General features: G+C 44.2%; 1 protein-coding gene across 2 annotated transcripts in view; it reads left to right on the plus strand.

The window, feature by feature from the left end:
* SLC35F1 (solute carrier family 35 member F1) overlaps positions 1 to 9,961 on the plus strand; it is a 554,611-nt gene extending 544,650 nt beyond the window's left edge. Inside the window, exon 8 of one of the 2 annotated variants that reach the window (XM_082251908.1) lies at positions 8,149 to 9,961. In XM_082251908.1, coding sequence (XP_082108034.1) covers positions 8,149 to 8,373 — 225 coding nt within the window. In that variant the 3' untranslated portion in view covers positions 8,374 to 9,961. The remainder of the gene's footprint in view (positions 1 to 8,148) is intronic. The other variant, XM_082251907.1, reaches the window with a different exon arrangement.
* The last annotated feature ends 997 nt before the right edge of the window (positions 9,962 to 10,958 follow it).

The raw sequence follows: 10,958 nt of genomic DNA on the forward strand, positions 1-10,958 counted from the left end.
CGGTGAGGGAACCCGGCAGTGAAGCCTTGTGGCTTCACGGGCGGGTCCCTTATGCGCATGCGCGAAGCGCGCTGCGCATTCGGATTGGCTCGGCGAGGAGGGGGCCAAACTTCTGAGGGACAGCACAGCAGTGCCGTCTCCCGGAAGTGGGGAAGGGTACCTGTAAAAAACAGGTACCCATTTTCCCCTCCCCCTGAAAGGTGCCAAATGTAGCACCGTCGGGGGGAGGGGGAAGCAAATGAGCGGAAGTTCCACTTTTAGGTGGAACTCCGCTTTAAGATTAGAAGTTGAAGTAAAAGACACCAATATAAAAGCAGAACTAACTTTTTTCTGTGCATGGAGGCTTTATTCATATTATGCAAGTATGCAAAGCATGGCTCCTTTCTCTGGTGACAGGCTCCAGCTGCCGGTCTGACTGACGCCAACACCATCTTCCACACAACTTTTTCCAAATCCTGCTTTGCTCCTCTTCGCCCACTGCATGTCCACTGATAATGCAAGGAGCATAGGGCAACTTTCTTTGTTTTTCGTTTTTGAGCAAAAGAGACTTGAAATTTCTCTCAATGGAACTTTAGTTCTGCTTTGAAATCATATTCTGGGGAAATCAACAGTAAACTGACAGAACTGTAGTCAAAGCAAAGTACGGGCTTTAGCAACAGATGGGTAATTTAGGAGATTTTAAAGAATGGGATACAAAGGCCAGATATAAAGATCTAGATGCAAATGACCTCCGAAGAACCACCAGGAACTTTCCCTTAGCCATTGACCCTGATTTCAGCAGTCTTTTAAATCTGCCATCTGGTGATGTCAAAGGTACATTTACATGCTATTAAGCCCAGCAGATGGTACACACTTGTAAAATCACACTACAACCAGGGAAAACATGCTGGCATTAACAGTGACTATGTGGATAGAGAAGGCAATGAACGCAGTACAAAGCTACTCTTTGAATACTCCATTTTTAGGAACCCCTCGTACTGACAGGTTTGGGTTATATTTCCTGAACAGGTAGTTTAAATATCCTTCCAAAGAGAACCTCTGTTTCCCAAAACTATTTGATTCTGTTCTCTCATTAATGTGTTATAATTAATTAATAATTATTACACATATGAATTAATGTGTAAATTAATGTGTTGCATGTTGCAAGTTATATAGGGATTTTACATTAGATGAAGCATCTGTTAAATCTCTCCTTATTGGTCTTACCGCAAACCTCTTGTCTCAAAATAAAAAACTATTCTTTAGTTCCGATTAACACCTGCCCATCTCGATTATGCACATTTTTTTCATGTGCTTTTGTGCATTTGTCACACAACAGCATAGGGCAATCCATTAACTTGAGTGGGCTGCCCTATGTGCACCAACTGTGCCAAAGTAGCTTCTGTACTTTCTGTGGCCAGTGAGCCTGGCTAGCTACCCGTGTTTTCCGAATGCACAGGTGTGAATAGGGCCTTAAGTTTTGGTTAGAGACTGGGGTAAGTTGATTAATGGCTTTCAGTTTCCCATTTTCTTATGTGTGAGAATTGTAAACAGGTTCAGGCGCAGAAAAACAGATCTGGAAAAAATACACAAAGACACTAATGTTTTTTTTACTAAAGCTGGAGAGTGCAAAATCACGCTCACGCATAGAAACCAGTCAGATTCTAACCTCAGCTTGTTCAATTAGGCATTCAAAAACATCCTAATATTCCTGAATAAATTAAAAATATATAAGTTTGGTGTGGACTAGTTTTTAACAAAGCAATGTAATCACAATTTCTTCATTGAAGTGGAAAGTGAATACCACCTTAGGCAGAAAAGAGACTGGTCTTCATAAAGGACCAAAAATGGAGGCTTGCAGGACAGCACAATCAGCTACAAGCCAATAGTAATTGCTACTAGGCAAGCCACTTTCTGAGTCTGGCTGCAGAATCTCACTAATATCATGGAAAAGCGCTTTCTGAATCGTGGGATCCCATGAAAGCAAAGATATATCTTGGAGAGTTAGAATTTTTATTTATAGTTACTTTTAATTTAGAGTTATGAATTATGTTAATATGTTTAGAATATCAAATCTGGCAATGTGATGATCTTTCAGTGTATAATCTCTTTCAAGGCCCATGTAATCAAAACCAGGTAACTAAAGAATAATTTAATAGACGGCAAGCATTCAACTCAATTCATTAAATTAAGCAGTAAAGGAATATCTGTGACCTTACTATGGAAGATCTACAGCATTTGTAGGCTGAATCCAACTAAACTGACCTCACTCTACAGAGGAATGTGAGATACAGTTCAAAATTTTAAAATGAATGCCTCAACGAACAAAAATAGAATATCCCTGGAATATATTCACATTTCCTTATGTTTTATGCCTTTATAAACACTGCAGGTACAGAAAAAATTGGATTTTTGACTTACCGTAAAATCCATTTCTCTGATTTTCATTGATGGACACAGCTCCTGATCTTCATAACTATTGGGTTATACTGCCCCCTACAGGAGTAGTACACTAGGCAGAAAAATAATCTGGCTATGCCTATGGGCAGTCCCAGGGGGTATACGCCCTTTCCCTGCTATAGGTATTCAGTTTTGTTACAAGCAATGTCAGAAGAATTACAACTACATAGAGGGGTGGGTGCTGTGTCCTTCAATGGACATCAGAGAAATGGAGTTTACGGTAAGTCAAAAATCCCATTCTCTCTTCCGTTCATTGACGGACACAGCTCTTGATCTTCATAACCATTGGGGCGTCCCAAAGCAGTGAGGGGTGGGTTAACAGCAAAAATATTCCCCAGGCTAAACAGTAGCCAACCAGGCAACAGTAGCTCAACCAAAACAACTGAAGCCCACCTGAAAAAAACAATACACCCTTAAAGAGGATCAAGTCCTCTAAACAGCAGCCATCAAAACCTTGCCACCAAAAGAAGCATCTGCAGATGCCAACACATCCACTTTATAGAACTTTGTGAAAGTGTGCACCAATGACCAGGTGGCCGCCTTGCGAACCTGTGACGCCTGATGACAGCCCGAGTAGAGTACGCCTTGACAGGGAAAAGAGGAACCTGACCCTTGATAGAATAGGCCTGAATCAACGTCTGTATAATTCATCTGGAAATGATTGCAGACGAAGTGGACAAACCCTTTCCGAGGCCCGTCCGTGAGCAAAAATAGTGAGTCTGACTTCCTAAAAGACTCCGCAGCTGCCAGGTACACCCTAATTGCCTGAACCACATCCAAGGCATGCAAGGCAATTTCCTTCAGATGTTTCGGCCTGGGACACAGGGAAGGCAACACAATGTCTTCATTCAAATGAAAATCAGAGACAACCTTTGGGAGGAACGACCAACGGTGGCAAAGAACCACCCTATCTCTGCAAATCACCAAGTAAGGTGAAACACAGGATAACAATTCCGACACCCTGCGTGCAGAGGTGAAAGCCACCAAAAATGGCACCTTGTGAGACAGCGTAATTAAGGGAATCTTCCAAAGATTCTCCAAAGGAGGCTTCTGGAGGACCGAAAGCCCCAAACTGAGGTCACAATGCAGCAACGAGGACTGCACAGGAGGAACCAAATATCGCACACTCTGAAGAAAGGTACGCAACAGTGAGTGTGTGGCAAGGGGTCGTTGGAAAAAGACCGCCAAAGCCGACACCTGGCCCTTGATGGTACTCAAGGCAAATTTCTATTCAACCCCCCTGTTAAAGGAAGGTGAAAATCCGAGCCACCGAGAAAGAGCGAGGATGAACACCAGGAGACTCACGCCACGCAATCTACGTCTTCCAGGTAGATCTTCCTAGAAGTAGACTGCAGATCCTCCCTGAGAGGAAGCTTCCAAGGAAGGTTAGCGACTAGCCGCACCAGATTGGCATACCAAGCCCGGTGAGGCCAGTCCGGAGCCACTAAGATGACCAGAATACCTTCTGCCTCTATCTCGCGTAGAAGTCTTGGCAGAAGCTTGAGAGGTGGGAAGTTGTAAATCATATGATACTGACCCCATGGGGCCACCAGCGCATCTGTGACCGAGCCACAAACCTCTACACCTTTCTGTTGAGCTGAGATGCCAACAGATCCACCTCGGGGATGCCCCTTTGGAGACACAACTGATGAAACACCTACAGATTAAGGGACCAATCCCCTTGGTTCAACACCTGCCGATTGAGGTAATCCGCCTGTCAGATTTCCACCCCAGAAATGTTTACGGCAGAGAGGGCTGGAACTAACCACTCTGCCCACCTTAGAATGCCGGCCACCTCCAGAGCCCCAAGGACACTTTTTGTGCCCCCTTGGTGATTGACATAAGCCACGGCTGTGACATTTTCCGATAGACTGCACACTGGACATCCCTGAAGATGATCCATTCAATGGTCCAGGCACAGTTTGATCTCTTGGAGTACCAAGACATTGTTTGGTAATCTGGATTCTTCCAGTGTTCCAGCAGAAATTTTGCCAAGGACACCTCCCCAGCTGGACAGGCTGGCATCCGTGGTGACCACTGTCCAATACAAGGGGAGTAAGGATTTCCAGACCAGGTTTGTTTGGATCCTCCAGAAGAGGCCCTGAAATGCTTCGAGCCCTTGTCAGTCGATCCTGAGGGACGAAAAAACTTCTTATGAGCCAAGAAGGAGGACCCGCATCTACGAGCAGTAGCCTGTGGAAGAAAATTACTCTTTCCACCTGTGAGACCTTTAATGGTGTCATCCAGGGTAGCCCCAAACAGACGATTGCCTTGATCAGTCAAGGCCTTTTTAGAAGTCTGATCCACAGACCAGCATTTAAGCAAAAAGACATGCCAAAGGACCACTGCCAAAATAGAGAGCAGAGCCACTATGGAAGCCGCATCCAAAGAGGCATCACAGATAAACTACAGCCCCTGTACTAGCTTGTCCGCCAGCTCAGCAAAGGCAGGGGGGAGCGGTTCTCCCTCTGGGTCATGGCGTAAAAGCTTAGCCCACTCGGTCAGAGTTTGTGACACCAATGGTGAATACCAGCCTTAGTGCCGAACCAGCCAGAGTGTACATATTGCGGGCCACAGCCTTCGGCTTCCTGTCAGCCAGACCCCTAAAGGCCAGGGACTCTTCAACCGGAATCATGGTTGCCTTTTTCAATCTGGTAACCGGAGGGTCCACCACAGGTGGAACAGTCCACTTGGATTCCTCATAGGGGTAATGCCTAGTAAATCGCTTAGGAACCCCAAGGGGACGCTTTGATTGTCCCCACTCTTTATCGACAATTCTGTCAAAATAGACAGGGAAAGGAAACACCTTTGCCGCTCTGGATGGCTTGTGAGGGCCAAAGGTAACCTGCACCTTTATTGCAGCTGCAGCTGCGTCCTCCATCTTCAAGGACTCACGCACAGATACAATCAAGTGCTTCCACCAGTGCCTTTTCTAATGCGCGGTTGCAAATATGGAGGAATCATCCTCACTATCCGAGGATTCCGGGCGTGTGGCCACAGACCCGGCAGGGTGACCCAGGTCCATGGAAGGCGAATCAGATTTAGGATCTTATGAGACAGATGAGGCAGGGGTCGCTTTTTGCTAGCCCGTCGCCTGAAAACCACCTCCACCCGGGACACAAAGCACTCCAGGACCGCCGTCACTGCATTGATGGATAGTTGGGACCCAGAGGGCCCCGCAGCCTCAGAGAGGGGATCAGGTGGGGAGATGTGCTCCAAAGATTCCATTAGTCACCAGGGGGACCCCACAAAAAGTGTAAAACACTGCTTAGGGACAACCCACACTGTGCTGGCAACACCACCCGGTCGCCAGGCACAAGCACTAATCAAACCTCAGCAGAGAGGGAAATAACCCCACCAGATTCACCACCCAGCAGAAACAGGCACCTGCAGCCACCAGGATAGTCTGCATTCCATGTGCAGCAATCAGAAAGTGAAAAGATCCAGGGGTCAGCACTAGGGGATGATGAGGGGCTCCCACCGCTGAAATCGCTGCCCACAGGGCTCCACTGTCATGGACGCCGCTATTTTCAATGGCAAACCACCGCAAAATGGCCACCGGACTACACAAACATGGCTGCCATGCACAGAACCACACAGGCTACAACAAAATGGCAGCCCTGCGTGGCACCATGAGGCTCCCATGGACCCAGGAGGGATCCCTAGGCCTCAAAGACAGACCCAGGCAGGACGGGGGGGCCCTGGCAGGCGCCCCCACCAGGTACAACCCTGCCTCCACCCCAGGAGGTGGACCACATCACCCACACAGCCCCAGCATAAGTGGAGAGGGGGTAGGATGGGGGACAAATGAAAGGGGGGGTGCTCTATGAGAAGGAGGGGAATCTGAGGGTCCGACCGTCTCAAGGAGGGTCCCACGTCCACCCCAAAACCCTCTGGGGGGAGAGGGGGACAGCTACTCACCATACCAGGAACCAGGCAGACACCGCTCCAGACAGAACCCCTCGAAATCAAAATGGGTTTCTGTTGGCCAGGAGGAACCCTGTGACTCAGGCCAAGACTCGGTCGTATGCGACCTCACGAAGAGTTTAACTCGCAAGCCAGCCCCCGTCCAATGGGGCTATTTCACAGCCAACCTTGCGCAGAGCTGAGGTCTGCGTGCATTTGCTGCCAGACTGGGGTGACCACTGGGTCTAGATTATCCAGCCCTTCTTCCGGTCCAGCAATTGATAGTAGATCTCACAGGAGGAAACCAGGAGAAAAAAATTTCTATCTAAAAAAATTTCTATCTAAAAAAATTTCTATCTAAAAAAATTTGCCAGGACCAGAGATCCTAACAAGGAACTAGGTCCTTACTCCTGACTAGGCAGAAAAAAACTGAGCCCCAATGGTTATGAAGATCAGGAGCTGTGTCCGTCAATGAATAAAAGAAAAATATCCATTTATCTTCTAGAAATTCAGTAAGCTCCTAGCGTTCTGTTTGAGCTGACAGGTCTTCCCCTGCTGCACTGAAATCCCCAGCAGTGTTGTAAGCCTAGCTACAGTAAAATACGGCTATTCTGGGAGAAAAGTTGTGTTTGTTTTCATTATTTTTTTTTTAGTAATAACATAATTTACCTTACCCATGGTACAATATTACTGCTTCCATTTTTAAAAGACTTTCACCAAATTGTTACATATTATACATACATGTACACTACAGAAAAAATATAAATGTAAAATACAGGAAAAAAATAAAAATCACACACAGGTGTTGATGACAGAAAAAAAGGAAATCAACCAGGATATTTAAATGAAAAAAATAGAAAGACAGTTGTAATACTGTTCTGGCAACAGTAGACCAGAAGCCAAGAGATACTGTACGTTGTTGACTGTTTTTTAAAGTAATACTAAAGAACATTGTCAATTCACACACAGAGCAAGGTTCGGCCCCACTCTATCCCCTCATTTGCTTACTGGCTGTGATTTACAGCAGCAGGAGCCAATGGCCCCCCCTTCTGTGTTAGCCAATGAGGAGACGGAGACCCGGGAGAGCCGCTGCTCTCATGCACATTGCTGGATCCAGGCGAGGCTCAGGTAGGTATAAAGGGGGACTGATGGATGGGAGCTTCACCCAGAAGGTTTTTTACTTATGCATGAAGGTAAAAAACCTTCTGCCTTTAGAACCACTTTAAAGTGCAGGCTACAAGGCTGTGATAACAATGTGTCATACACTTTATTCACTTTTCTTTCAGGAAATGCACAGCGATGCACCCTAGAGTGATGCAGTACCATTCATTTTGAAAAGTAACAATTTACCTTACCCATGGTACAATATTACTGCTTCCATTTTTAAAAGACTTTCACCAAATTGTTACATATTATACATACATGTACACTACAGAATAAATATAAAAAGTAAATAAATATAAATGAAAAGTAACAAAATTAACCTTGCCAATGGATGTGTGTTACACCTTTTTTGTACATCTTGGTGTGTTAGGCCGCCCATTCAAATAAATGGAATACCACACAAATGCGCTACGTACATGCTCCATGCTGAGGTTCGTGCTGCATCCAATCTCAACTCTAAAATGTAGTAGGGATAAAAGGGCATGATTTAGAACTGTGGAATGCCAGTTACACTGTAAGGCTGATAAAAGGCCACTACCAATTTAGCAAAATGACAGTGTTAATGCTGCATTAACCACATGTACTAAAACACTGAATTTGTACTGACTGCTCACAATATTGTTTTTTCTGAATGTTCAGTTTTCAGGACTCTATCTTCTGTCCTTCGGCACAATTCTGCTGGGACTGGTGCTGTATTTCTCCACAACAACCTATGTGGCCCAGGATCCCCGTGTGTATAAGCAATTCCGCAACCCATCAGGACCTGTTGTAGAACTGCCAGCTAGTGCACAACTTGAGCCCTCAGTAACATATACCAGCTTAAGCCAAGAAACAGAAGAAGAGCCACGAGTAAGAGTTGCCTAAAGCCAAGCATTTGTCACCTGTTAAGGTTTCAGTGGCATCTGTTTGTCCATTATCTCTGTTTTGTGCATAGAGAAAAGGTTTTACCAGGTACTGTCACAAGAAGGGGCTCAAAAGCAGGAGCATGAAAAAAAGGTTTGACAAGGATGCAAGAAATACCAACCACCGGCAGACTCGGAAACACCTGGAGTCATCATTTTGCCAGCACTATTTATTCTTGAGTGCATAATCAGAGGGTAAGAAAACGTTGGGAAAGGTGATATTACCTCAAAGTTTACTTTTGCACATGTCTTCATGTGGTATATTGCCAAGATTTTTTTATTTTAGTAAAAAACTTTCACCATGTAGTTTTCACTGAAGATTCCCGTCTTACACAATTATGTGATTGCATAATTAAAGCTTTTTGAGAATAATGAAATAAATTACATTCCTACTGGTGCACTGCCAGCTGCCTCTGCTCTTTAGCCCAGGCGCACCTGCAATCATTTAGACTGTTGGTGGCATTATAAATTCCTTGAAGTTTTGTAATATGTTAGGTTTTTATGACTTTTTGTATCTTCCAGTTGCCAAGTAAATTATATCCTTGTTTTTCCACGCTTTTACTTTGGTTTAACATGATTCATACCAGCTTAATATGACTTTGTCCAACACCGGGACTATAAAAAAAACCTGTCTAAAAAAAAAAAATCTGTATTGTTGCCTAGAGTGACCAGTAAGATTCCTTACTTAATGCTCCCAGGGAAGATAAATCTTGATCATTGGTCATTGTGGGAAAAAACTTTTTTTTTTTTCATTTTCGTTTTTATTCTAGGTTTATATAACAATCACTGTACAGCCCATATTTAAAAAGTCAAAGTGATCTGCATAGTGCAATAAGCCATGCCACCCAACTCAACAATTGTGTTTAGGAAAATTTATCAAGAAAAAAATATGGCCTGTCATTGCTCACTTATTTCTGAAAACATTAGTTATTTGACTGATGTGCTGACCCTGTGGCTCCACCACTTTCTGAGTCACTTAACCAGGATAACTATCGGGTGTTTATGCTTCATCTGACCTTACATGCTGCCTACTTGTTCTAGATCACTGACCATAAGGTCTGGCTCACATCAGCCTGTATGCAGCGTTTTACTACATGGGCAGCTGTCAGTGTGAATAAACCCTAAGAGTAGTAAAGGTACAGGACCAGCATGACAGCCAAGCAACCAGTTTTTTCAGGAGATCCCAGTAGTGGCAGCTCTTATCATTCTCTTAGCATAGGTTTACTTTCATCAGTCTGATTGCTCTCATTTGGTAACATGTAAAATTCATTTTGTTGCTTAAAGTTACTGCACATCAATGCTCTGCCTTATTGAATACGCCAACTAAAGTGACATCCTTGGATACACAGCACCAGCTCAGTAATAAATGTAATGTGTGTTTTAAACTGGCTAGACAGCACATTGCAAAAATTTCACAGTATTTTCAATGTCTCTTCTGTAATTCACCAGACACAACTGTTTGATCAAGCTCTAATGTAAGCATGCTTTTAGTAAAATATTTCTGAAGGTAATGGGATTGTACCAACACTGCAATAAATGTTTGTCACAAATCCATTATGCGTCTGGGGCAATTTGTCAGTGAGAAGTCATTATTATCAATCCTTTTTTTATACTGTATACCCAGTTGAATCTTCATACACTCGTCTATACATTTGAAAGTACAACTAAAGGCTTCTGTGTGGCAGTCTAAATAAGCAGCAAATCTAGTTACTATGTAATGCACAAGCCTCAAAAAGTAAAGAAAAAAAACATAATTTGCCTTCTGTAACTGAACCAAATGCTACTTCATTTGTGTCACACATCCCCCCTCCCAGACACTGTAGCTCATAGTGGGAGGATCTCAGTAACAGAGGCAGTGCTGTCAATCCAGAAAGCAGTTTGCAGGACTGGGGGCTGGGTTCTGATTGACAAGATACATGCTTGAGATTCAGCAGTGACAATGCTGATATCCACACCCCCCTACAATATCTTCCTTTCCCACTGTAGTGCAAGCAAGCACAGCTTATGTGAATGTAGCAGCACTGCTCTAAATTCAGGAGCAGTGCAGCATTGTTGCCACACCATTACAGGACACTGCATTAGGTGGACTTAACAGGTATTTGTGGGATCTTCAGGGGGACCAAAAGAAAGCTGTGTGAATGCACTTTTTTATAGGGGAGGTCATAGCTCTGAGTAAACATGTCTCAAATCTAGGCAACTTAAAGAGGAACTGCAGTCTGCTCACATCATTTGTAATAAAAACTTATTTGCCATTCTGAAGCTTTCCTCCAACCACTTTGCATATTATTTTGTGTATACTGTGATTCTGTACTTGCCAAATATGCTGCAGAAAACTCCCTCCACTAAGTCTGGCTGCAGCCATTGTAACTGTTGGCAGCTGAAGCTGCTGCCTGTTCACTTCCTGGATTTACACAGACACACAGAAGCACACACACACATATATACACATATATACAGACAAACAGACAGACACACTCACACCACTGCTTGCCTGCACAATTCACCATTGATGAATACACATGGATCTCTGCAGTTTCCTGTTATCTT

The sequence above is a fragment of the Pelophylax lessonae genome, assembly GCF_965119305.1.
Source record: "Pelophylax lessonae genome assembly, chromosome: 3".
Taxonomy (NCBI): Eukaryota; Metazoa; Chordata; class Amphibia; order Anura; family Ranidae; genus Pelophylax; species Pelophylax lessonae.